Source organism: Halichoerus grypus, chromosome 2 (genome assembly GCF_964656455.1).
Source record: "Halichoerus grypus chromosome 2, mHalGry1.hap1.1, whole genome shotgun sequence".
Classification (NCBI taxonomy): Eukaryota; Metazoa; Chordata; class Mammalia; order Carnivora; family Phocidae; genus Halichoerus; species Halichoerus grypus.
Window position 1 is genome coordinate 169,976 of NC_135713.1, and position 27,648 is coordinate 197,623.

Sequence of the window (27,648 nt, forward strand, 5' to 3'; positions counted from 1 at the left end):
AGCAACCGGGCCGCGAGGCGCTCTGCGGCGCCGGAGCCGCCCGCGGGGAGACACCGCCTTCGTGTGGCCCCGGAAGTGACGTAAGTGCCAGGCCCCTCCCCAGCAGAGGCGGAAGTGGAGCCGCCCCGGGCCTCTCGCGTTCCCGGGGGACTTCAGCCCTGCGGTGCGCCTGGGCCCATGGCCGCCTACTCCTACCGCCCGGGCCCCGGGGCCGGCCCAGCTGGAGGCGCGGCGCTGCCGGACCAGAGCTTCTTGTGGAACGTTTTCCAGAGGTGAGGCCCGGCGCCACCCGGGCGCTTATGAGGCTCTACCGGCCTCCGCTCTGTTCTCCCCGGCCTCCTTCCTGGCTTCCCTCCAGCCTCCCCCGGCCTCCTTCCTGGCTTCCCCCCGGCCTCCTTCCTGGCTTCCCCCCGGCCTCCTTCCTGGCTTCCCCCCGGCCTCCCCCGGCCTCCTTCCTGGCTTCCCTCCGGCCTCCTTCTGGCTTCCCTCCGGCTTTCTCCCCACCTACCCCCACCCCCCGCCTTACTTGCAGCTCCCTCCAGTCTTCCCGCGGCCTCCTTCCTGGCTCCTTTGGGCCTACCCTCCGCCTCCTTCCTGCTTCCCTTCGTCCTCCCATCACGACCCTGGCCTCCTTCCTGGCTCCCTTAGATCTCTCCCCGGCCTCCTGCCCGACACCCCCAGCCCTGTGCTGCCGCCCCCTGGGCGCCTCCCTCCCGCCGGGGCCCTGTGGAGGTGCGGAGCCCGCTGCAGATGCTCGGGGGTCGCGGCCTCCACCCCTCCCCCTGCAACGCCAAGAGCCGCCGCTGAGGGCTTGCTGCTCCCGGAGGGTCTCCTGGGGATGCTTGCCTAGGGTAAACAGACAGACCACTTCAGCGCGGTTACATTGCCAGCGGCAGGGAGAGAAGCTGGTGCCCGTAACCGCAGTGCCTTCCGTCCGGAGTCGTCCCTCCACGTGAATGAGCGACGGCGACTCGAATGACTCATGGCCGTGACGGACTTGTCTGAGGCAGTCTTTTTGCTGTTTGGAAGGAGAGAAACCGGCGTGGGTGGAATTCACTGGCCAAGGGAAGACGCAGGAGGAAGGCTTGAGAAGGTGTAGGGAGAGAGACAAAAATGGTTAGGTGTCTCTGCGGAGAACCAACGTGCACTTTGGCAGGTGGCGCGCTTTGGAGGAGAGAAGGTGCTCGGGTGTTTCCCTCCCCCGCACAATGCGGGAGGGAGACATCCTAGCAGAGTACAGTGGAAGGTCCATGGGAGGGAGCCTGCCGGGGTGAATGCAGGATTAACGCGAGAGTTAAATGTTTATGTTTGCCATGTTTTGCTTGTTCTGCACTTTTAATCACCAGCTTAAGTGCTCTTGATTTTGTAGGGTTGATAAAGACAGGAGCGGAGTGATATCGGACAACGAGCTTCAGCAAGCACTATCCAATGGTGAGTGCCACCTGGCCATCAGCACTTCTACTGAACTTTGAGCCTGACCAACCCGTAGTAAATAGTTTCTTTTTCCAGGTACAGAGGAGTTATTAAGGCCTAACTATTATTACTGGCATGTGGTGGAGGTGCTTTTGATTTATTTTGCCAAGTGATATCCTGCTCTAAGTGCCTTGCTGAGCTAGGACTAGTGCAGGGAAGTGCTTCTTGAGAAATGGAGGTTGGGGTGCGGGTTTTAGGGAAGGATAGGAAGCTTAGCTTTGTACAGCAGATACACTTAAGGTACGTTGAAGATCACTGAATTTCTTAGGTAGGTCCATCTTTGTGACCTCTCTGGAGAGGATCATCAAGGTGCTGGGGGCACCATGGGGAAGTGATTGGGATGTTGGAGGTGTGGCGCTGGCAGTTGGACTGTGGGAAGGTGGTCTTATCAGTGGGGGAATACTAGGTGTTCAGACAGGGATACAGGATCATAGCTCTTGTGTGGTGGTGTGTTGGGGGTTCTCCGTGGAGTTGTGTTCTTGCTGGTTTCAGCATAATTAACCCATGGACGTACTATTTGAGACCTTTTACTTCATTAAATACCCAGCTGTTTTGCCCTTTTTAAGAGTCCCTCAGATGCCACTGTCTTTTCTGGTTCTTAGATTTGTAGCTTGTCTTTCCAGAGGTGTGCCATTTAAGGTAGAAAGGGATTGATTCTAAGATGTCGAAAGACCCATTTTTATTAGTGGGCAGCAGTTTGATGTTCTGGAAAGAGTAAGGATGCCAGCACTGCTTCACAGTGCTGGATATCGGATGGTTTGAAAGGAGTGTGCTTACCCTCCTTGTGGGCACATACCAGACATTTAGTGTTAGTCTTGTCACTGCGTCATGGTTTGCATGAAGTGCAGGATTTGTATTTGCAGATTAATATGTCTAAAGAACAGTAGATAGTACTGACTTCTTTTTCTAGTATTTAACACTTGGGCCGCAGGTATTGGTGTATGACTTCATGTGTATTTATGTAGCTGTGTTCAGGAAACTAAGAAATCTCTTTACTTCTGCTTTGATGGTTGTGCCTTCTTGATTCTTCTCTTGTTATTAACTCCTTTCCATTTTTTGTGTCTCCAAAGCTTGAGTTACACTTAGAGGAGTAGAAGACAGGGTTACTACTAGAAAGATGCCAAAACAAACTGGAATCCAGCAGGCTGTGATCTGGCACATCTGGCTTAAAACTTTCTAAGTGTTGGGGCACCTGAGTGGCTTAGTTAAATGTCTGACTCTTGATTTCGGCTGAAGTCATGATCTCAGGGTCGTGAGATCGAGCCCCCCCCCACCCCCCATGCAAGCAAGCTCACTCTCTCTCTCTCAGAAAACAAAAAAACTTTCTAATCATTGACCAAACAGATGTTTTCACATCATATGTTAAAGAGGGTGGCCACTGCAGTCAGAGTGCCCTCGGGGGGTCATGCTTTGCAGGCATTCCTTTTGAGTTCTTTTCCAGTAAGTGAGGACCAATTCATGACCCATGTCCATTTGGACATCTTTTTGTCTGTTTGCTTGAAGTTTTGAGAGTGCCACCCAGGTTTGGGGTTTGTGTGAAACGTGCACTGGGAGTGATGGGCACACTCTGACCTCATTAGCGTGATGCTGTCCACCCTGGGGGCTCCTGTCTGGATCCTTTCTGGGTGGGTGGTTGGAGAAAATGCATGGAGAGTGCTTGGTACAGTGCCTGGCACACAGCAGGGTTCAGTGTTGTCGGCTGGAAGTACAGTAGTGGTATTGTTACGGCCGGGGGTCGGCTCGGGATGGAGGTGATAGTGAAAGTATAGTAGTAGTACTGTTATGGCCGGGGGTCAGCTCAGGGATGGAGGTGATAGTGAAAGTATAGTAGTAGTACTGTTATGGCCGGGGGTCGGCTCAGGGATGGAGGTGATAGTGAAAGTATAGTAGTAGTACTGTTATGGCCGGGGGTTGGCTCGGGATGGAGGTGATAGTGAAAGTATAGTAGTAGTATTGTTACGGCCGTGGGTCGGCTCGGGATGGAGGTGATAGTGAAAGTATAGTAGTAGTATTGTTACGGCCGTGGGTCGGCTCAGGGGATGGAGGTGATAGTGAAAGTACAGTAGTAGTATTGTTACGGCCGGGGGTCGGCTCAGGGATGGAGGTGATAGTGAAAGTATAGTAGTAGTACTGTTATGGCCGTGGGTCGGCTCGGGATGGAGGTGATAGTGAAAGTACAGTAGTAGTATTGTTACGGCCGTGGGTCGGCTCAGGGGATGGAGGTGATAGTGAAAGTACAGTAGTAGTATTGTTATGGCCGGGGGTCGGCTCAGGGATGGAGGTGATAGTGAAAGTACAGTAGTAGTATTGTTAGGGCCAGGGGGTCGGCTCAGGGGATGGTGGTGATAGTGAAAGTATAGTAGTAGTATTGTTATGGCCGGGGGTCGGCTCGGGATGGAGGTGATAGTGAAAGTATAGTAGTAGTACTGTTATGGCCGGGGGTCGGCTCGGGGGATGGAGGTGATGATAGTTGCCACTCACTGAGCATCCATTGCATGTGGGCACCGTGCTGGGCACGTAACAAACCTAATCTCAAATCAGCATGTTGTTGGAGCCCTGGGGGTGTGGTGGCGGCACCTAGTCTGACCTATAGCGTTAGGCTCCTGTATTTTCACGAGAGGGTGTCAGTGCTGCCCTTAGTTCAGCTCGTTAAAGCATACGGGTCTTTACTCTGTCAGAACATAATCTTGAACTCAGCTACTACTAAATATCCACCAGGAACCTGTTTAAAAGAGAGTGAATTTTAACAATTGCCTAGAGGATGTTTTGTTCACCGTTGCTGAGATACTTTGAAATCAGTACCTAGTTTAACCCAGCTAGTAGGTATGGTTGGGACTGTCTCAGTGGTCTTTGTGGAGGCACTTGTATTGAGTTGGCCGGTGGGCCTGCCTCAGCTTTTGTGGGCGGCGTGGAAGAACTGGCCTCACGAAGCAGGTAGTCACGGTTAACCTGGAGAGAGGCAGGCCCGCAGCCAGCACGCCCCCTGAGCCAGGGGTGCCCGGGAAGCAGCCGTCCTCCTCCTCCGTGGGAGCCTGGTATCTCCGGTGTTCTGAGCACGTCTGGTGGCTGTTATGTCTTGTTTTGTTTATATCTTACTAACCCTGAATCTTTTAACCACTTACATTTTCCTCTTCAAATTAGCTGCTAAAAAATTTAAGTCGGTGGCTTGCCACTAGCATGAACTTAGAATTTTGAGAGGTCAATTTTACTGACCTGGTCTTAGATCCCTTACTTTCTTATCCTCCTACTTTTCTCTTCCCATCCAACGTAATTAAAATTTACTTCATTTCTGTTCTACCATGGATACCTTTATAAATTTCTTTAAGTTCTTTCTGCAGTAAAGCAGGTTATGAATGATGCAGACCCGAGAGTAGGTGAGTTACCCCTTATAGCTCTCAAGCTGTGGAGCCAGAATCTGAATCCAGATGTCTGTTGCTGGTCCCCCCCCCGGTGCTTCTGCTCATGTTATGCTCATAGGCACGCAAGGCGTGCTGAGCCCCGGTGTCTTCCCACCTGTCTCCGTGGTGGTGCCCACCCCCTTGCAGGGGTTCAGTACTCCTGCACTGATGTAAGCTGAGGCCGTGTACATCCCGAGTTGCAGGTTCTCTGCCTGGAGGGATGTGCCTGCTGTCGAGCTGCTGTGGCATCGCTGTAGTGTCCTTGACACTCGGGTCTTGTGATCGTTGTTGCAGCTGTCTCTGCCACTAGAAAGGCCACTTCCCGAAGGAGGCCAGGCCGGGCTCCTGTGCAGAGGTGTAGTGTGTGCGTGGAAACTGGCCACTGGGTGGGCCCGTCTGGTCCTCTCCACTCCCCTTGACTTCTGAGGGCTAATGAAATTGACATTATTTTGACTTCTAATTGTTCTCCCAGGAATGGGCTTCTGTTTTCATATTAGAACTGGAATATTAGGCTATTTCAGGACGTTGGTTTACTTAGTCTATTACTGGTGGGAAAACTGAAGTTTCAGACTTGCATGGTTTCTCACTTTAATTAAATCTGTGTGTGTGTGTGTGTGTGTGTGTGTGTGTGCGCTCTCTGCTAAAATGTAGTTGAAACCATCCTGAAAGAGTACTTGTGGGTCCCATACACTGAGTTCTTTATAAGACTTTTTTCCATAGGAAAGCTTCTAAAATTGACTGCTCTCAGGAAGGTGTGTGGTTAACAGGTATGAAGAAAGACAGAAGAAGACTGTTCTCTTGCCTTCTTTTGAAATGACATGTCATAAACTATCTCAGTTTGGTACCTTTTTTTTTAACTTGCATGATGTTTCTTGGAATTGCAGGAATTTAATTTTGCTCAAGCCTCTCTTTTGTGCTTCTGCAGGTTTGCCTTCACATAATCTATGTAGGTATTTTGTGGAGACATTTTTTAGCTGCACTTTAAAAATAATCCATATATTCTTTTTAAGGTATTTTTATCAAAACAGAGTTCCAGCTCTCTTGGGGATCCCATATTAAGAGGAAATGAGGGAAATCAGACCATATAAGCGACAGTTAGTTCCCTGCAGACCGTGCTTCTGATCCCATCACTGCTCCTGCCCCCACAGGCCCAGTTTTGTGGGTAAGGGGGTTTGCTGCTTTAGAGATTTACCTTCAGCTTCCTTCTGCCTGTGTGTGGGGAAGGACTCACTCAGCAGGCCTGGATTGCTCAGAGTCCGCTCCTTCCTAGGAAGGGCTTTGATGGCTGGCTACCTCCTGTGATGTTTTGACTGAGGAGAGTGTTTTGTCCACCAAGGGCCTCGAGCTGTATGATACCTGTCTGCCTGGATAGTTGATACTAATAGTAGGATTTATGGCAAACACCTGGTTTCCCTCTGGGTATCTGGAGCTTCCATGATGGGCTCCCAAGAGAAGCCCTGGACTCTAGACATGGGAGCTTCCCTAGTGGACAGTACTTGGCCTGTGTCCTCACAACTCGTAGCTGGAGGAGTAAGCACGTCCTGGGCAGCACTGGTGTCCACTGGACTCCTCCTGGTGCCTTTTCCCCCTATTGATTTTACTCTGTCCTTTCATTGTAACAGACTGACTGAGTATTGGAGTCTTAGTGAGTCATGGAGCCTGAAGGAGTTCTTGAGGACCCCTAGTACAGCCTGTCCTGTCTGCTCTTTCCAGAAACACGCCCAGCCAGAGTTTCAGATAGAAACAAAAGAAAGTTGGGATTTGGTGGACCTGGCTTTACTGACAAGTTACCCTGTAACCTTGGGTGTATCGCACTTCTGGCCCCAGTTTCTTTGGATCTAAAAATAGGAAGACTGGAAGTTTAGATCCTTTTCCTCCTTGAGCCAAGCCCCAGTCCACTAGATCCTGCATGTGCCTGGTACAGAACTGGGAGACAATGTATCTACCGGGATTGAGTTTACAGTGTTTCACTTAGTCATTTAGATTGTTTCTAATTTTCACTAATGTAAATACTGTAGTAATTTGACTCCAAATTTCATAGAACCAGTTTTTAGAAGTGACATTTATCACATCAGGGGGTATAGGCGTCATTAGTGCTGTTGATCAATATTTAGATTGCTTTTCAGAAAGGCCATATTTCTAGTTGTGCTATTTGAAGCTGTAATTGAAGAAAACTGGGAAAGTATGGAATTTTGCTGAACCTGAAGAGGCACCAAAGTCTTGCAAATTCTGTGCATTGAATGCCAGTGCTGTGTGCCCAGCCCTGCAGGACTCGCTACACCTTCTCTTGTGTAGAAAAGTCCAGAGGGCTGGGAGTTCCTGGTCTGATGAAGTAAAGTGGAAAGAGATCACCAGTGATGACATTTTAAAAAGTCTGATTTTTATTTTTTATTTATTTTCAAATTTTATTTATTTATTATTTTTGCCCCAAAAGTCTACATGTTGTAGTATTTCGGCTTCACTGTGAGTTGTTGAGCTTTGATGTTCATTCTGAGAACCAGGCCACAGGACTGTACATGATAACTAGTCAGTTAACTGTTGGCTGTTATTATCCCTTGGTTTCTTTGGAGAGTCCGGCCCCATTTGGGTAACAAGAAGGATGAGCAGAGGAGCCTGCCTCCACCTTCCCTTGCACAGCAGCCCTGCAGAAAACCTGTGGGTCTCGTGCTAGAGGGCAGCCTCTCTCCATCCTTGACTCAGCTCAGGATGACCTATTGCTCTCCTGAGCCTGGGACCCCTGCCATCCTTAGAATCCTCCAGCATGGGTGCTGGTTCCCCTGGGTCACCTCAGGGGTGCACTCTCTCTGGGTATTCCGTGCATGCCTGTCCAGGTGGCACCGGGTCCTCACCACGGCAGATGCGCATGTTTCTACATTACTTAACTGTTGCACTTGTGTTGCTTTTGTTTCAAATTTCTCTGGCCAAGTCATTTGCAGAGACGGCCCCATGATGCTTCTGCTCACAGTCAGGATGGACTGTGGAGGCTGCCTTTACTTTCACTGATTGAGGGCTCATCAGCCTGTATCAGGTGGAGGGGAGACAGGAAAAGAGGGCCAGGGAAAGGCTGCAACAGGTGCATTGGGTTCCTGGGGTTTCTAGTCAGTGCTGGGCTGTCTCCTGTGGAAGAGCAGTTCAGTGCTTGCAGCAGCTAGGTGTGAAGGAGGGAAAAACAAACAGCAAAGAAGTAACCCTCTCCGTGTTTAGAATTTTCCTTTCTGTTGGGTTCTTTGTAACATAGTTTTCAATAATACCTTTATATACAGGCTTCTGCCCACTCTCCCTCCCCAAATGTCTTGAAGCCTGCAGAAGATGCTTATCTAGCCCCCATGTGTAGGGGTTGGGGGGAATGTGGGCGCTCAGGGAAAGCTCTCCTGGGGACACATTTTTCCTGTGGCTTATAGGAGAGGTGAGTGGTGAAGGGTGTGCGTGTGTTGGGAGGCCACACTTGAGGTGTAGAGAAGCATGTGCATGAGCCCTGACTAGAGGGCATGGCCCTCTAGAGCTGTGGTGGGAAGCCCAGTGTGGTAGAGTGTAAGGGGTGGTACCCTTCAGACTCTCCTGCCCACCACCCACATCCAAATAGGCCTCAAACTTGAATGAAAGGTCACTTTATGTGAGGTCAGGGCATGGATCTCGGGGCGGGGGGCGGGGGGGAGGCAAAAACAGTTTTATATATAGAAGAAAATATGAGGTTTTATATAAGTGGGATGTGGGGAGAGACACTGCTTTCCCTCCACATTAAAAATATTTTTACACTTTGTTTTTAGTGAGTATAAAAATTGATAATGGTATAAATTACTCTGAAAACAGATTTTGAGGCATAAAGGTATCTAAGGTATCTAGTGAACATTTCATTACCAGTTGATAAATGGTTCTATCAGATTCAACAGTCCCCTTTATAACAAATACTTGATAATAGCCCCATTATTATTATTTTTTTTAAAGATTGTATTTATTTATTTGACAGAGAGAGATACAGTGAGAGAGGGAACACAAGCAGGGGGAGAAGGAGAAGCAGGCTTCCCGCCAAGCAGGGAGCCTGATGTGGGGCTCAATCCCAGGACCCTGGGATCACGACCCGAGCCGAAGGCAGATGCTTAACTGCTGAGCCACCCAGGCGCCCCGAATATCCCCATTATTCTGAAGTGAATCACACTCTCAATGAAAATAATATGCTCAGACTATAATTTTAGGAGAAAATTTTTATGGCATGGTTTTATGGTATGTTTTTGAGTATGCTTCTCAACTTACCTGGTGGCTGCATTCCTAGAAAATAGAGTGTATATTAAAATACTATAAAACCAGGAGCACCTGGGTGGCTCAGTCGGTTGTGTGTGTCCGACGCTTGATCTCAGCTCAGGTCTTGATTCTCAGGGTCGTGAGTTCACGCCCCTTGTTGGGATCCACACTGTAAAAAAAATAAAGAAAGAAATAAAATTTAAAAAATACTATAAAACCATAGCTTGTTTATGTAGTAAACGAGAGCGAGCCCCCGGCCTCATGTCATTATAAACAGCTTTGAATGTATGTCTGTTGGGGCCTGAGGGACTCCTGCACAGTGGGGGACCGAACCCAAACGACGACATGCTTACAGCCCCCGGTGGTCATGGCAACCAAAAATGTCCCCTAGGGACTGTGTCCCTGCTGAGAACCGTGGTCCCAAGGTCTTCCTTGAACAGCAAGTTACTGTCGTTAGCTACTGATGTTCCAGATTAGAATCTTAGAGCTTGCTGTGAAAACTGTTTTCTCTGACTGTTTCTTGTCATTTATTTTTAGGCACATGGACTCCATTTAATCCAGTGACTGTCAGGTCCATCATATGTAAGTAAAGGCGCAGGCAGACTCCTGTCCTGCTTGGGTGCAGCTTGTGCTTTCTGCCTCGTCCCCCTCACCCTGCCCTCCTGGCCGAGCACTTCAGCTTGAGTTCCCGGTTCTGAAGAGTTCATGTACATACAGGACCAGCACGTTTCACACACCGTCCGTATCTTGCATGGTTGTTGACTGGCGGAAACACTTGCTCGGTTTCTGACCTGATTTTTCCCTTATGTGAGCTTTCACTGAATTACAGTGTACTTCTGAGCAACCAAGAGCGCTCCTGTTTCAGTCTTATATTGGCTTCTTTATGTGAAAGGGACCAAGTGATTTGTCATTTTCTTGGTAGCAGGAGTACAGACAGTTTTTATGTATATTTTTCGCCATTTTGCCATTATATATAAATGCAGTTATAGATTCTTTCATATTTGGACCTGGAATTAGGCTGATTTTTTTTTTTCTTTTTCAAAGATTGATTGATTTATGTATGTATGTATTTATTTGGGGGAGAGAGAGAGAGAGAAGGAGAGAAGCAGACTCCCCGCTAAGTGCGGAGCTCAACACAGCTGGATCCCATGACCCTGAGATCATGACCTGAGCTGAAATCAGGAGTTGGAGGCTTAACCGACTGAGCCATCCAGGCACCCTTAGGCTGATTTTTTTAATGAAAAGCAGGTCTTACTGAAAAAAACTAAAATCTAAAGCCAGTAGAGTCTTTTTCTCACTGCAGTGGGCCTGCACTGGTGGTTGTAGGTCCTCTTGGACAAAGGAAGGAGCTGAACTAGGAGCTGGGAGAGTGGAGGTGGCTACTTCACTCTGAACCTCCGTTTCTTCCTGACAAAGCAAGAGTACCCTCCAGGCATCGTGTTTCTGTAGAGGCTACTTCCGTGTCAAGCATTATTTCTGTTGTGGGTCTGCGGGTGTGTTTTCTTGCACTTTCTTTACTGTGTGCCTCGCGTCTGTCTCAGGTGGTTTAGGGGCTGTGGCTGGGTAACCACCCAGCAGAGGAGATCCAGCCCTCCCATCAACGAATGAGCATTTCTTCCCAACACTTGGGCATCTGCTGGCTGAGCACGGGGCTGGCCCCGAGGGAAGTGTGGGGTGGCTGTGCTGGGACTGAGCTGCTCACCAGCTAACCTTGAGTTACCAGCTGCTGCGTACCACTCATGTTCCTTTCTGTCTCAGCCATGTTTGACCGAGAGAACAAGGCTGGCGTGAACTTCGGTGAGTTCACTGGCGTCTGGAAGTACATCACAGACTGGCAGAACGTCTTCCGCACCTATGACAGGGACAACTCTGGGATGATTGACAAGAACGAGCTCAAGCAAGCACTCTCAGGTTTTGGTAATTCACTTATCTTGATTGTGTAGCGTATTTCATTTTGGAGGCCATTTTGGTGTCATTAACTTTTTTTACTTTGGTCAATTTATTGATTTTTTTTGAGAGTGGGGGAGGGGCAGAGGGGGAGAGAAATCTTAAGCAGGCTCCATGCCCAGCGCAGAGACTGACTTGGGGATCGATCTCACTGCCCTGAGATCATGACCTGAGATGAAATCAAGAGTCAGATGCTTAACCCACTGAGCTACCCAGGTGCCCCTCAATTTACTGATTTTTGTAACTGAAATTTTTGTTGACATCATACTGATTTATACCTTGGTATTATTTATCTCATGAAGGCTCATATTTGACTTGGAGACCTGATGTGTTTTTTTCCATCCAAAATGAGATACCGGCTATGCAATCGTTTATCACTTGTGGAGTGGAGTGCTGTGACATGCACACTGGGAATGGGATGGCTTTGGAAACAGTTTCACGTGAATAAGGGAAAATAAAACGTCCGGCAGCTTATAATTCATGATACATCACCACACACAGCAGGACGATCAGATACTTGTAGGAGATGATTCTGTAAGTGGCAATACCAGTTGCTTGCCTCAGGCACAGCGTTGCTAGGCGTTCAGGCTCCCATTCTCAAGTTCATGTCAGCCCAAGTGTGCCGTGCCACCAGGAGTGTCTGCCCAGCCTTTCCAGGGTGGGTCAGTGGGCCTTCTGATGCTGGTGTGTGGGTCTGAGAGGGTGTTGGGGTTTTGTGTGTGTGGAGGGAACACGCACATGGAAGACTTGTCCAAGGCTTGTGGGAGTTACACCCAGATTCTGGTGTGTTTGGGATGATCTCACTCAGCCCTCTGTTTACTGGGGCCCTATTACAAAACTCCTGCTACATTTTGCTTGAAAGACTGCTTATGAATACCTTCTAGAAAAAAAATCAGGCAAGTTAGTTTATAATGTACTATTTTTTCTATAATGTACTATGTTATTATAATGTACTAATGAACTTGTAGGTATTTTGAGTTTTGTTTTTTTTTTTTTTTTAAGATTTTATTTATTTTTTTGACAGAGAGAGACATAGCGAGAGCAGGAACACAAGCAGGGGGAGTGGGAGAGGGAGAAGCAGGCTTCCCGCAGAGCAGGGAGCCCGATGCGGGACTCGATCCCAGGACCCTGGGATCATGACCTGAGCCGAAGGCAGACGCTTAACGACTGAGCCACCCAGGCGCCCGGTATTTTGAGTTTTAATAATACAAAGTACATCTTAATTCTCATGTTAACGTGTTGTTAACTTCTACCCCTTCTCCTGTTTTTCCTTTGGGCATGCACTTTTTGACTGTCTTCTCTTTCTCTTTCCTTTCTTTCCTTATGAATTCCTGTGGTGTTCAGTTAGAGGTTCTGGGACTCCATAGGAAGTTTGTGTTCTCAACTCACTAGGTGTGGGTCAAGATTAGGGCAGGACTTGACCTCAGGTTCTCTGCGTTGAGGCTGGGAACCCAGCTGACTTTGCTCTGCCCTTAGACAGGGGAACGGGTAGGGCCATGTGGAAGGGATGGTGGCAGCCCTCTACAGAGAGTGGTCCTGGGGCTGGAAGGAGCTGGAGGCCTGACTGGGCCGAGGACAGCTTGGGAGGAACCTGGGTCCTGTGAATTACATCCAGACAAGTGACCTCAGGTGTCAGGGAACACGGCACTTTCTAACGTTGTCAGGCCCAGAGCCCTCTCTTTCCTTCGTGCCAGTGGCCCACTGGGTCCTTAGAGCTCACGGTGGGAGCTCTGAGGCGGGCAGTGCCCCGGCCTCTCTGGCCTCTGAGTCCCTGCTATGGCTTCAGGGTCATGGAGGTCATGTGGCAGTCGCTGGTGTTCAGGATCTGGTTGACGCTGGGCTCCTACCTGACTTCCAGATGTTTTCTGGAGAAAGTAAATACTCTGCTACAGCATTTCGTCAGTTGTTCTTACAAGTCTCTTCCTGTGACTGGTTCTTGATTTCTGAGGCCTTCTACCAAAAAGGGACATTGTTATCCTTTTCACATATTAATGATTTTAGAAGATTTTCGGTAGTAATTGAAGCAGAGATTTCTGTCCAGCCCTGACTGCACTGGGTCACTCTCACAGGCCCACATGCTAGCTACGGTAGCTCACATAGTCCTTTTTTAAACTCACAGCTCCTATGTGCTGTGCACCAGGTACGAGAGCTGGAAGTAAGGAAGTGTGTGAGGAGTTCACCCCACACAGTGCAGTGCCCCCTTGGTGGGGAAGGTCGTCAGGTACGGGCAGCTCCCTCTCCCTCCGCCCCCTCTCCCTCCACCAGCTCAGTGCTTTCTGATGAAAATGTTATCAAACTGTAGGGCCCTCCATTCAGTTGTCACTCATCTCAGCCATTACCAACATGGTGCTGCATTTGCTTTGTCCTCTGTTGTGTGCCAAGGAATACAAGACCTGTGCGGTGTTAGCCCAGCATGCTTTATTCTGCATCCCTGGAAGGTGTGGACGTTAGCTCACCAAATCAATGCCATGGACCCACCCTAAAAATTAGTAGCCCATTTGCGTTAGGGTCCCGGCAGGTCCACAGGCAGCCCCCACCCTTTTCATGCCATTGGCTGGTTATAGACACGGGTTGGTGTCCTGTCCCAGGTCTGTCCCTTGCTGCAGTTTCTGTCCCTTGGAGAGTAGTTACTGGTTAGCGTCCAGGTTTGTGAAGATGTGCTGTCATATGGGGGTGCTGGGAATAGGCAGTTGGTGACTTGTGGGATCTTCAGGCCAGCCAGGCCTCCATCCAGCTCCTTCCAGCCCCAGGACCACTCTGTAGAGGGCTGTCACCATCCCTCCCATACAACTAACAATGCTGTGCTTGTTAGCTGTCAGGAGAGAACCTCACTCTCCTAAGGTCAGGGTGTGGCCCTGTGGCCAGCACGTCAGGTCCAACAGGGGCCGATGCTGACCAGGGTCACAAGCCAGGGGAGCTGCACACAGAGGGCACCTCTTTTTCTTTTCTTCCATTTAAATGAAGTATAGTTGACAGAAACGTTATGTTAGTTTCGGGCATACAACATAGAGATTCGACAGCGCTCTCCATTAGCACTCACCACGACTAATGTAGCTGCCATCTGTCACCATATAGCGTTGTCACAGTATTATTGACTCTGTTCCCTAGGCTGTACTTTTCATCCCTGGACTTATTATTTTATAATCTGAAGTTTGTACTTCTTAATCCCCTTCACCTATTTCTCCCATCCCCCTACCCCTCCTCTCTGGCCACCACCGGTTCTCTGTACTTACGAGTCTGTTTCTGTTTTGTTTGTTCATTTGTTTTATTATTAGATCCCACATATAAGTGAAATCATCTGGTATTTGTCTTTCTCTGACTTATTTCTTTTAGCATAATGCACTCTAGGTCCATCCATATTATCGCCAATGGCAAGGTCTCATCCTTTTTTATGGCTGCCTAATATTCCGGTGTGTGTGTGTGCGTGTATGAGTGTGTGTGTGTGCACTACCTCTTTATCCATCCATCAGTCCGTTACTTGGGCTGCTTCCATATCCTGGCTATTGTAGATAATGCTGCAGTGAATGTGGGGGTGCAAATATCTTTTTGTATCAGTGTGTTTGTTTTCTTTGGGTAAATACCCAGTAGTGGGATTATTGGATCATGTGGTAGCTCTATTTTTAACTTTCTGAGGAACGTCCATACTGATCCCAAGGGTGGCTGCACCAGCGTGCATTCCCACCAACAGTGCACGAGGGTTTCTTGTCTCCACATCCTTGCCAACATGTGGCATTTCTAGTCTTTTTTTTTTTTTTTTTTAAAGATTTTATTTATTTATTTATTTGAGAGAGAGAGAGAAATAGCATGAGAGGGGAGAGGGTCAGAGGGAGAAGCAGGCTGCCCGCTGAGCTGGGAGCTTGATGTGGGACTCGATCCTAGGACTCTGGGATCATGACCTGAGCCGAAGGCAGTCGCTTAACCAACTGAGCCACCCAGGCGCCCTCTAGTCTTTTTGATACCAGCCCTTCTGACAGGTGTGAGCCACCTCATTGTGGTTTTGATTTGCATTTCCAGAGGGCACATCCTCTTAATTTACGAGGGTGGGGTTATCATGACATGGATTTTCACTGAAGGAAATTCTTAGAGAAGAGTCTGCTCTCAGATTTTGCTTCTTATGTAAATGTCTCTTTTATAGGCTGTTTGTTCATCATTCATTTTTCTAGTCTGACTTCTGTTGGTTTTGTTCTCGCTACGATAATATTGAGGACCGGGGAAATTGGAAGCTAATCCCAGGGATGATAGAACTTGCTTACGTGGTCTGCAGAGATTGTGGATGTCTGGGCGGGAGACTGCCACAGCGATGGCCATCATCTGCTGTCTACGCCCTGGATGAGCTCAGCCCTGACCAGCCTGGACCTCTTCCTTACCTGTCCACAGGCACAGGTGCCAGGTGTGAGGAGAGGAGACTCAGAGGGGCTGGGGGTGTGACCCCCCATCCAGGACCTGTTGTCTCTTTTTTTTTTTTAAGTCAGGGATCCTGTCTTCTACTCAGCTGGCAGGGAAGGGGGCCCTGGATTTAAGTCACAGATGGATAGAGTATGCTGACCACTCTGGAAGGTACTGTCATGTGTGTGCATGTTTGAATCTGTTTTTTAGAAAAGTAAGTGTTTCTGCAAGTTATTAACTATGAAATTCACTCAGATGATAGGTGTACATATATCCTCGCAAAGATTCCAACAGGACGGAAAACCGGTAAAAATACCTTGGCCCCTGGATCTTGTCTCCTGAATAAGTAAGGACACCACAGTCACACAGGTAGTGGGATTAGGAGGGAAGTAGGTATCCTTGTTTAGAGTGGCCCGGAGAGGTGTCCCACAGGCGAGTGGCTGCTGTGTCCCTGCATCTTCAGAACCGCCTCCCTGCTGGAGACCTTTCCAAGACATTCAGTGAGTTGAAGGTGGCATCAGTGACTCTGTCATAACATTTGTGCAGTCTGGAGAGAAACCATTGGATGACGACCCTTGAGTGGTTGTGAACTTTACGAGGCTGCCTTGCTCCTTGTAATCTTTCATTTCCTAATGTCAGTGTGCTAATTTATAGAGGGGAGTACCCATCAATGAATCTGCTACTTCCCTGAGTTTACATTTTGTTTATTTGGAAGCCTTCAGTGATACAATCTTTCAAATGTAAAATGAAACCATTTGTAAAACGAAAACTTCACAACGAAGCTGGGCTGCCCTGTGGGGTGATTTTTGGGGTGCAGCACTGTGGGGTGAGTATACTTGATGTGAACGAGTGAGCTCACATTAATGACCTGCTGCTCCTGGCAGTGCTGGCCTCCGAGTAACACTCACCCTTCCAGAAAGAGGGGGTGGTCTTCATGTCGGCCATTCATGGGACTGTAGGCGGGGCGCATTGCAGAATGATGGCTTCGTTCCCAGAGTGCATATGAATGATTTTGCGCCTCGAGTCTCCCACCTCAGCCTCGGTCATTTGTTATCACCTGATGTCAGAGGCTGTGGGGCCTTTTGGAAGGAGGACGTGGATGTTGATGGGTATGTCCACTCTCCTGGCCCTCTGTTCATCCTCATTCTCCTCTTCAAGGGTACCGGCTCTCTGACCAGTTTCATGACATCCTCATTCGCAAGTTCGACAGACAAGGACGGGGGCAGATCGCATTTGACGACTTCATCCAGGGCTGCATCGTCTTGCAGGTAATGGGGGCTCCATGGGGGCTCACCGTGAGTGGAGAGGTGGAGCAGGCAGGGAGTATCCGCGAAAGCAGAGGAAGAGGGAGGTGCCATTCTGGAATTAGCGATTTAATGGAGTAAAGTCAGTTTCCGGGGCTTATAAAAGTTAGTCTTGTCTGTGGAGAAGGTGTTACTCTATTACACGGAAGTACGGCCCGCAGTGCTCTTTCTCCCCGTGGAAATACTGCTGACCCTTGAGCAGCATATGGCCCAACTATGCAGGTCATTCATAGGCAGACTTTTTTGTGATAAATATGGTATAGTGCTGAAAATGTATTTTCCTTACAATTTTCTTAACATTTTCTTTTTTCTAGCTTACTTTATTGTAAGAATATGTACATAATACATATAATGTACAAAGTAAGTGTTAATTGACTGTTAATTGGTAAGACTTGGTCAACAGTAAGCTGTTAGTAGTTACATTTTGGGGCATCATAGTTGTATGTGGATTTTTTAAAAATTTTATTATGTTATGTTAGTCACCATACAATACATCATTAGTTTTTGATGTAGTGATCCACGATCCATTGTTTTCATATAACACCCAGTGCTCCATGCAGTACATGCCCTCCTTAATGCCCATCACCGGGCTAACCAATTCCCCCCTCCTCCCTCCCCTCTAAAACCCTGTTTGTCTGTCAGAGTCCATAGTCCCTCATGGTTCATCTCTCCCTCCAATTCCCCCCGCCTCATTTTTCCCTTCCTTCTCCTAATGTCCTCCATGTTATTCCTTATGTTCCACAAATAAGTGAAACCATATGATAATTAACTTTCTCTGCTTGACTTATTTCACTTGGCATAATCTCCTCCAGTCCCATCCATGTTGATGTAAAAGTTGGGTATTCATCCTTTCTGATGGTTGAGTAATATTCCATTGTATATATGGACCACATCTTCTTTATCCATTCATCTGTTGAAGGGCATCTCGGCTCTTTCCACAGTTTGGCTATTGCGGACATTGCTGCTATGAACATTGGGGTGCATATGGCCCTTCTTTTCACTACATCTGTGTCTTTGGGGTAAATACCCAGGAGTGCAATTGCTGGGTCATAGGGTAGCTCTATTTTTAAATTTTTGAGGCACCTCCACACTGTTTTCCAAAGTGGCTGTACCAACTTGCATTCCCACCAACAGTGTAAGAGGGTTCCCCTTTCTCCACAACCTCTCCAACATTTGTTGTTTCTTTCCCTGTCCATTTTTGCCATTCTAACTGGTGTAAGGTGGTATCTCAGTGTGCTTTTGATTTGAATTTCCCTGATGGCTAATGATGATGAACATTTTTTCATGTGTCTGTTAGCCATTTTGACTGCTCCAGGGTTCATTGCCCCTAACCCTGCGTTCAAGGGTCAGCTGTATTATAGAGCAGTCCCTTCGAATGAGGTCGTGTTTTCTAAATCGAGTGGGTTATTTACATGTATACTCTGGTATTTTTGTTGTATTTTCATTCTGAGGAAATGGGTAAATTTTCCATCGTGATCTTTATTGTGCCCTGCCTTTTTGTGTGAGAGAAGTTCCAAGACAGGACCTGGCGTCTCATTCAGGTGTTAGAGCCAAGGAGCTTCTGATGGAGCTCGTGAATCCCCCTGACCCCAGCACCTCACATCTCCCTCCTATGGCCTTGCTCCTTTACCTATGAGAGAAACAAGTGCAGACCTTGAGCATCCTTTCCAGAGACAGAGGGCAGGAGTAATCGAGCCTGCCCTGCTGTGCCCACACAGGCCCCCCTGCTCCTGTCTCTAGGTAGGGATCCAGGTTACCTAGATTTAAGCTTAGACATGCAGTGAACTGATAAACCCTTAGATAGCTTTCAGAGTTTTTATTATGACAAATTAAAAAAAAAAGAGAGACAAAAGAATGATGAACTCGTGTGCCCATCACTCAGGTTCAACAGTTTACCAGCTGGTGGACAGTTTGATGTCATACCTCCGTGATCCTAATACCCCCCAGCCCTTACACTGACACAGATTTCATTTGTGGAAGGCAGATGTTTTTTCCATAAAGAGAAGTCCTTGTAGTTTGAATCCAGGTTGGGGTTACCTCTTGTCAGCTTTAGTGTCCACTGAGAGATGTGAACAGTCTGAAGTTTTTAAATATAATTTGGAATTTTGAGAAACTTTCTCAGGTTTTTTTCCCATTAGAGTGCTAGGTCAATAAAAGTGAAATTTCTGTGGCCTGCTAAGTACAGTGAGTCTGGGAAAAGCCCAGTCCCTGTTGTTCAAGGCCTCGTTGGAGAGCCAGGTCTGTTAACATTTGCGTCTTGGCTTTCTGAAATGGGGAGAACCTTACCCCATCTCATCCCACCCCATTGGCAGTGTCGTCTGAACACTTTAGAAAAAGATGTAGTGTGTAAGTCTCATTATCGTCTGCATCTAAATTGCTCTAAGGTTAGGGTTTTCATTTGAGGTTATGTCCCGTAAGTAAACATCTGATCCTTTCTTCTCAAGCAAAGGTCATCGAGTGTAGGCTTTCAGTAGCCGAGGTAACGTGATCTGAGTCCCACGAGCAGCTCGCCCAGTGCCCCCGCACACCTCTGGGCTGAGGACAGGCCAGCCAGGAGGAGTCTGCTTGCAGCAGCTGCTGCCCCCTGGCTCCATGCTGAGCTGGAGGCCTGATTGCCAGTCCTTGGTCCCACCCACCCTTCCCGAGTGACCCTAAACACTGGACAGAGGTGGGGAATGTAAACGAAAAGCTGCAGGCCACAGGTAAAATATCCTCAAAAATGTTTTCCTTCATCTGCCTTTCTACAAAGAGAGAAAGGCTTTTTAAAAATGATTTTTTACAAAAGAACACGAAAATCTGTAGAAATCTTGGGAAAATACAATTAACGTACAAAGAAGAATTGCCCATTGTTCTTTAAGCCAGCGTTACCTGCTGCTGGTGTTTTTGTAGTTGGTTTGACGCTGGGGCGCTCCCGGCTCACACCCGAGTGGACAGTCAGCTGCAGCAGGCGCCCCGTCTAACCTGCCGACAGAGGGCCGGGCGCCAGCCTGCTCTCATGATGAACCTGGGCACTGTTTTCTTCTCCTGTCCTGGGGAATTGCATTCTGCCTGCTTCCTTTTGTCACGTGCGATTCCTCAGGCCTACTGCGGTTGTCCAGCACCCCTCACCTGGGGTGGCACTCATCTAATTGTCCCTGCTGTTGGGTGCAGGGCTCTCCCCTCTGCTCCTAACCTGCTGTGGGGGGATCAAGCTTGTGAACAGACTAGGGTGGAGCCCTATGGGTGGGGTGGGCAGGAGGGACCCTGAGGCTGGTATAGGGAGACCTACCCTTGCATGTTCTGTGTCTGGGCCTTCACCTGCTGGGTGTAAGGAAGGGGCCCGAGTCAGGGCTGGTTTCCCTGTGGCCTGAGTGGCAAGTAGCCAGAGCAGAGGTGAGCGTTTGAGGAAGAACCCCCACGACGTTGGTCTTAGAGAAGGAAGGGAGGACCCAGGCTCACCGCTGGACCACCTGGGAAACCAGGGGCTGGGACTAGAGGGCTCAGCCAGGACCCAGGGCTGTGGTGTATCGATGAGTTGGGCCTACAGCCCACTCCCTGACCTCTTGACCAGCTTCCTGTATTCATCCTCCCACCCCCTGCTGTCCCACCAGACCGCAGCATTCTCCATGATGGACAGGCCTGAGGGTGGTCAGGGATACCCACCCATGCCTTCTTGCCCTGGTTTCTGTCTGTCTGGAGACATGGGTGACTTTGGTTCCTAAATGTCTTTTTACCAAATACATTTCGTTCCTTCTGTTTACTAAATACCAAGATCTAAATGCCTGTTGTTTCTTTCCCAGAGGTTGACCGATATATTCAGGCGTTACGATACGGATCAGGACGGCTGGATTCAAGTGTCATATGAACAGTATCTGTCCATGGTCTTCAGCATCGTATAGCACTGGCCTTTGCAAATAGCAACATGACTTATGGAAGGAAGACTAAAAATGCCAAATCTCCCTTTAAGGAAACGGGACACAGATGCCGCTAGATACTGTTCTTCCTTTAGATTTTATATAATTAACATTTGGGGACCCGACTGTATATATGTGGATAAGCTGATAAGGTTTTTGCAAATGTAACAATAGTTATAATCATTATTCACATACAGACATTTGATTTGAGACTGTTCAGTTGTGCCATGAGGTAAGATATGATAATGTTTCAGGTGTCCTGCATGCAAAAAATTCATCATGTGCATTTCTAGATAGCTCCAGGCCTATAGTGGAAATACTTTTATTAGCCATTAGGAATTTAAAAATAATATGGAACCTGCACAGAGGCTTTTATGTGCCTTACATTTTTTAAAACGGGGTTTATTGTATTTGTTTGGATATGCAACATAAGCAATAAAGCAAATGCGCCCCCTGTCCCAGTCCGCATCAGATATACTCACATGGGAGCTTGCAGGGGACCACACCTTCTGGGGTGTCCACCTGAGTCTGCTTATGGGAAATCCAAGGATACCGCCGTCCTTTGTGGCAGGAGTTAGTTTAAATTTCATAAAAACTCCCTTGAACATATAAATCCAGATTTGGTTTAGAAGTGTGTGGGTTTCTGTTATTTACGATGATTGAGTCCTGCCCTGCAATGATCTGTTAATTGTGGCTTTCGAACATGAAAGTGGGGTGCAGGCAGCTGGAGTGGCCCGTGTCGCCTGCTGTTGGTGCACAGCCAGTCCCTTCACCCTGTCCCTCGCGGGATCACTTGAGGCTGTTTTCTGCCTCTTTCCTCTCTTTAGTGTGCTTCCCCAAACCAGAATTTGGGGCAGCGGTTGCGAGGACATTCGGATGGGTGTCCAGTGATTTATAAATGGGTCTGGGACATCTGAAATTGGTGTCCCACGGGGTCCTGTTGGGGGCCTGTGCTGGTTGGGAGGGGGCCGTTTCTGGGTTTATCTGTGGCATCTGATTAGAAAGGTCAGAACACCACTGATCACAATATGTGGGGTTGGGATAAAGAATCTATGGGGCTCATGGACTGGCTCTGTGAGCTCAGTGGGGGATGGCCCATGTGGAGGTGTCTTTGGGGATTTCTACCACTTTCCATGTTGGGTGTCTCTCCAGGCATCAACATGCTCATGATGCCACACCAGCACATGACCCCAAGTTCCATTTCAGTGAGCTCCATCTGACCCCATACCCCAAATTCTGACTCCAAGAGACTTTCAGACCCAAGGCCCACACATTGAGGTGCTCAGGTGGCTTCTCTCTAGGTTCTCATAGACTTCTTGGACTCAGTGTCTCCCAGCTAATAAACCCCATGCCCTCACCCCCAGGCCACGCACCCCCTCTGCTGCCTGCCCGCTCCCCTTCCCTACACCGTGGCTACAAGAGGTGCCTTTGGAAGATGCTGCTCTCATTTCTCCCTTGACCCAGGCCTGCAGAGACCTCAAGCTTGGAGTGAGGGTGGCCCGTGTGGCTGCCCATCAGCCTCGCTGTGCTCTGTCCTGTGCACGTGGGAGCCCCTCCCCTCTCCCTGCACCCGGACCCCCTCTTGAGCTGGCCTCAGAGCAGCTCGTGCCCTTGGTGAGGCACCTACCCCCAGTACACAGTTGGTGTTTGAGCTCCACGGAGGCCACGCAGTGGACACTGAGAGACCTGTTCTCTCGCTGGGTCAGCCACAGAGAAGGAACTGTATAAATGGGTGATGAGCCCTGCACTGCTGATTCTGGAAGGGGAAGGAAAGGTATGCAGAATTTTAACAAAGATACGGTCTGATTGGGGATGGGTAAGGGTCTCATGTTCTCTGGTTAGGAAGGAAGGGCTGTTCCTCTAATAAAAGTGTGGGCTTCTCAGTACCTCACAGGCACGGGGAAGAGAAACACAAGAGCACGGTACAGATGCACTCAGATGTGTGGTATAGATGCACAGGGGTGTGATACACTCAGGTATGGTACGAATAATACTCAAATGCAGAGTACAGACATGCGTAGGTTAAGGACAGATGCATGTGAGTGTGGCACAGATACTCTCAGGTGTATGGTACAGGTAAACAGTGATAGAGATACTCTCAGGTGTGGTATAAACTGGTACAGATAATCTTATGTTTGTGGTACATGCATGTAGATGTGGTGTGGACAGGTATGATAGATGCTCGGGTGTGTGGTACAGGTACTCAGGTATGGCACAGATACTCGGGTGTGTGGTATAGACAGGCATGGTACAGATACTCAGGTATGGGACACAGATGCACTCAGGTGGGTGCTACAGACAGGTACTCAGGTATGGTGTGTGTGTATATATATATAATTTTTTTAAAGATGTATCTATTAGAATTTATAGTATTTGTAGTATTTATGTATTAGATTATTAGAGAAAGAGAGCACAGTGGAGAGGGGCAGAGGGAGAGAGAGTCTTAAGCAGACTCCATGCTCAGCACAGAGCTGGATGCAGGACTTGATCCCATAACCCTGAGATCACAACCTGAGCCAAAACCAAGAGTCGGACGCTTAACCAAGTGCACCACCCAGGTGCCGCAAGTGTGTGGTACAGATATTCTTAAGTATGTGGTGTAGATGCTCTCAGGTGTGTGGAACAGACACTCAGGTATGATACAGATATTCTCAAGTGTGTGGTAGAGACTCAGGTATGTGGTACACTCAGGTGTGTGATATAGATACACTCAGGTGTGTGGTACAGGTACACTCAGGTGTGTGATACAGGTACACTCAGGTGTGGTACAGGTATACACAGGTATGTGGTATGGTACACTCGGGTGTGTGGTACAGGTACACTCAGGTGTGTGGTATAAATACACTCAAGTGTGTGGTACAGGTACACTCAGGTGTGTGGTACAGGTACACAGGTGTGTGCTACAGGTACACTCAGGTGTGTGGTATAGATACACAGGTGTGTGGTACAGGTACACTCAGCTGTGGTACAGGTATACACAGGTATGTGGTACAGGTACACTCAGGTGTGTGGTACAGGTACACTCAGGTGTGTGGTACAGGTACACAGGTGTGTGCTACAGGTACACTCGGGTGTGTGGTACAGGTACACTCAGGTGTGTGGTATAAATACACTCAAGTGTGTGGTACAGGTACACTCAGGTGTGTGGTACAGGTACACAGGTGTGTGCTACAGGTACACTCAGGTGTGTGGTATAGATACACAGGTGTGTGGTACAGGTACACTCAGCTGTGCTACAGGTACACTCAGGTGTGTGGTATAGATACACAGGTGTGTGGTACAGGTACACTCAGCTGTGGTACAGGTATACACAGGTATGTGGTACAGGTACACTCAGGTGTGTGGTACAGGTACACTCAGGTGTGTGGTACAGGTACACTCAGGTGTGTGGTACAGGTACACAGGTGTGTGCTACAGGTACACTCGGGTGTGTGGTACAGGTACACTCAGGTGTGGTACAGGTACACTCAGGTGTGTGGTATAAATACACTCAAGTGTGTGGTACAGGTACACTCAGGTGTGTGGTACAGGTACACAGGTGTGTGCTACAGGTACACTCGGGTGTGTGGTACAGGTACACTCAGGTGTGGTACAGGTACACTCAGGTGTGTGGTATAAATACACTCAAGTGTGTGGTACAGGTACACTCGGGTGTGTGGTACAGGTACACAGGTGTGTGGTATAGATACACTCAGGTGTGTGGTACAGGTACACTCAGGTGTGGTACAGGTACACTCGGGTGTGGTACAGGTACACTCGGGTGTGTGGTACAGGTACACAGGTGTGTGGTATAGATACACTCGTGTGTGGTACAGGTACACTCAGGTGTGGTACAGGTACACTCAGGTGTGTGGTATAAATACACTCAAGTGTGTGGTACAGGTACACTCGGGTGTGTGGTACAGGTACACTCGGGTGTGGTACAGGTACACTCAGGTGTGTGGTACAGGTACACTCAGGTGTGGTACAGGTACACTCAGGTGTGTGGTACAGGTACACAGGTGTGTGGTACAGGTACACTCAGGTGTGGTACAGGTACACTCAGGTGTGTGGTACAGGTACACAGGTGTGTGGTACAGGTACACTCAGGTGTGGTACAGGTACACTCGGGTGTGGTACAGGTACACTCGGGTGTGTGGTACAGGTACACTCAGGTGTGGTACAGGTACACTCAGGTGTGTGGTACAGGTACACAGGTGTGTGGTACAGGTACACTCAGGTGTGGTACAGGTACACTCGGGTGTGGTACAGGTACACTCGGGTGTGTGGTACAGGTACACTCAGGTGTGGTACAGGTACACTCAGGTGTGTGGTATAGATACACTCAGGTGTGTGGTATAGATACACTCAGGTGTGTGGTACAGGTACACAGGTGTGTGCTACAGGTACACTCAGGTGTGTGGTACAGGTACACTCAGGTGTGTGGTACAGGTACACAGGTGTGTGCTACAGGTACACTCGGGTGTGTGGTATAGATACACTCAGGTGTGTGGTACAGGTACACAGGTGTGTGCTACAGGTACACTCAGGTGTGTGGTACAGGTACACTCAGGTGTGTGGTACAGGTACACAGGTGTGTGCTACAGGTACACTCAGGTGTGTGGTACAGGTACACAGGTGTGTGCTACAGGTACACTCAGGTGTGTGGTACAGGTACACTCAGGTGTGTGGTACAGGTACACAGGTGTGTGCTACAGGTACACTCGGGTGTGTGGTATAGATACACTCAGGTGTGTGGTACAGGTACACAGGTGTGTGCTACAGGTACACTCAGGTGTGTGGTACAGGTACACTCAGGTGTGTGGTACAGGTACACAGGTGTGTGCTACAGGTACACTCGGGTGTGTGGTACAGGTACACTCAGGTGTGTGGTACAGGTACACAGGTGTGTGCTACAGGTACACTCAGGTGTGTGGTACAGGTACACTCGGGTGTGTGGTACAGGTACACTCAGGTGTGTGGTACAGGTACACAGGTATGTGGTACAGGTACACTCAGGTGTGTGGTATAGATACACTCAGGTGTGTGGTATAGATACACTCAGGTGTGTGGTACAGGTACACTCAGGTGTGGTACAGGTACACTCGGGTGTGGTACAGGTACACTCGGGTGTGTGGTACAGGTACACTCAGGTGTGTGGTACAGGTACACAGGTGTGTGCTACAGGTACACTCGGGTGTGTGGTATAGATACACTCAGGTGTGTGGTACAGGTACACAGGTGTGTGCTACAGGTACACTCAGGTGTGTGGTACAGGTACACTCAGGTGTGTGGTACAGGTACACAGGTGTGTGCTACAGGTACACTCGGGTGTGTGGTACAGGTACACTCAGGTGTGTGGTACAGGTACACAGGTGTGTGCTACAGGTACACTCGGGTGTGTGGTATAGATACACTCAGGTGTGTGGTACAGGTACACTCGGGTGTGTGGTACAGGTACACTCGGGTGTGTGGTACAGGTACACTCAGGTGTGGTACAGGTACACTCAGGTGTGTGGTATAGATACACTCAGGTGTGTGGTACAGGTACACAGGTGTGTGCTACAGGTACACTCAGGTGTGTGGTACAGGTACACTCAGGTGTGTGGTACAGGTACACAGGTGTGTGCTACAGGTACACTCGGGTGTGTGGTATAGATACACTCAGGTGTGTGGTACAGGTACACAGGTGTGTGCTACAGGTACACTCAGGTGTGTGGTACAGGTACACTCAGGTGTGTGGTACAGGTACACAGGTGTGTGCTACAGGTACACTCAGGTGTGTGGTACAGGTACACAGGTGTGTGCTACAGGTACACTCAGGTGTGTGGTACAGGTACACAGGTGTGTGCTACAGGTACACTCAGGTGTGTGCTACAGGTACACTCGGGTGTGTGGTACAGGTACACTCAGGTGTGGTACAGGTACACTCAGGTGTGTGGTATAGATACACTCAGGTGTGTGGTATAGATACACTCAGGTGTGTGGTACAGGTACACAGGTGTGTGCTACAGGTACACTCAGGTGTGTGGTACAGGTATACACAAGTATATGGTACAGGTACACTCAGGTGTGTGGTATAGATACACTCAGGTGTGTGGTACAGGTACACTCAGGTGTGTGGTACAGGTACACAGGTGTGTGCTACAGGTACACTCGGGTGTGTGGTATAGATACACTCAGGTGTGTGGTACAGGTACACTCGGGTGTGTGGTACAGGTACACTCAGGTGTGGTACAGGTATACACAGGTATGTGGTACAGGTACACTCAGGTGTGTGGTACAGGTACACTCGGGTGTGTGGTACAGGTACACTCAGGTGTGTGGTACAGGTACACAGGTATGTGGTACAGGTACACTCAGGTGTGTGGTATAGATACACTCAGGTGTGTGGTATAGATACACTCAGGTGTGTGGTACAGGTACACTCAGGTGTGGTACAGGTACACTCGGGTGTGGTACAGGTACACTCGGGTGTGTGGTACAGGTACACTCAGGTGTGTGGTACAGGTACACAGGTGTGTGCTACAGGTACACTCGGGTGTGTGGTATAGATACACTCAGGTGTGTGGTACAGGTACACAGGTGTGTGCTACAGGTACACTCAGGTGTGTGGTACAGGTACACTCAGGTGTGTGGTACAGGTACACAGGTGTGTGCTACAGGTACACTCGGGTGTGTGGTACAGGTACACTCAGGTGTGTGGTACAGGTACACAGGTGTGTGCTACAGGTACACTCGGGTGTGTGGTATAGATACACTCAGGTGTGTGGTACAGGTACACTCGGGTGTGTGGTACAGGTACACTCGGGTGTGTGGTACAGGTACACTCAGGTGTGGTACAGGTACACTCAGGTGTGTGGTATAGATACACTCAGGTGTGTGGTACAGGTACACAGGTGTGTGCTACAGGTACACTCAGGTGTGTGGTACAGGTACACTCAGGTGTGTGGTACAGGTACACAGGTGTGTGCTACAGGTACACTCGGGTGTGTGGTATAGATACACTCAGGTGTGTGGTACAGGTAC

The 27,648-nt window shown here is 48.8% G+C and overlaps 1 protein-coding gene across 3 annotated transcripts; it reads left to right on the plus strand.

Moving 5' to 3' along the window:
- The first annotated feature begins 70 nt into the window (after positions 1–70).
- PDCD6 (programmed cell death 6) lies at positions 71–21,096 on the plus strand. Of its 3 annotated transcripts, none has more exons than XM_036078440.2 (6): positions 84–272; positions 1,370–1,431; positions 9,648–9,692; positions 10,869–11,021; positions 16,602–16,711; positions 20,527–21,096. In XM_036078440.2, exons 1-6 carry the CDS (start codon positions 178–180, stop codon positions 20,623–20,625), a joined length of 564 nt encoding a protein of 187 aa, XP_035934333.1. In that variant the 5' UTR covers positions 84–177; the 3' UTR covers positions 20,626–21,096. The 3 variants fall into 3 exon arrangements, with proteins under 3 accessions (XP_035934334.1, XP_035934333.1, XP_035934332.1); XM_036078439.2 differs by having other exon boundaries at positions 87–272; positions 10,869–11,027; XM_036078441.2 differs by lacking the exons at positions 16,602–16,711; positions 20,527–21,096 and adding an exon at positions 11,360–12,075 and having other exon boundaries at positions 71–272; positions 10,869–11,027.
- The last annotated feature ends 6,552 nt before the right edge of the window (positions 21,097–27,648 follow it).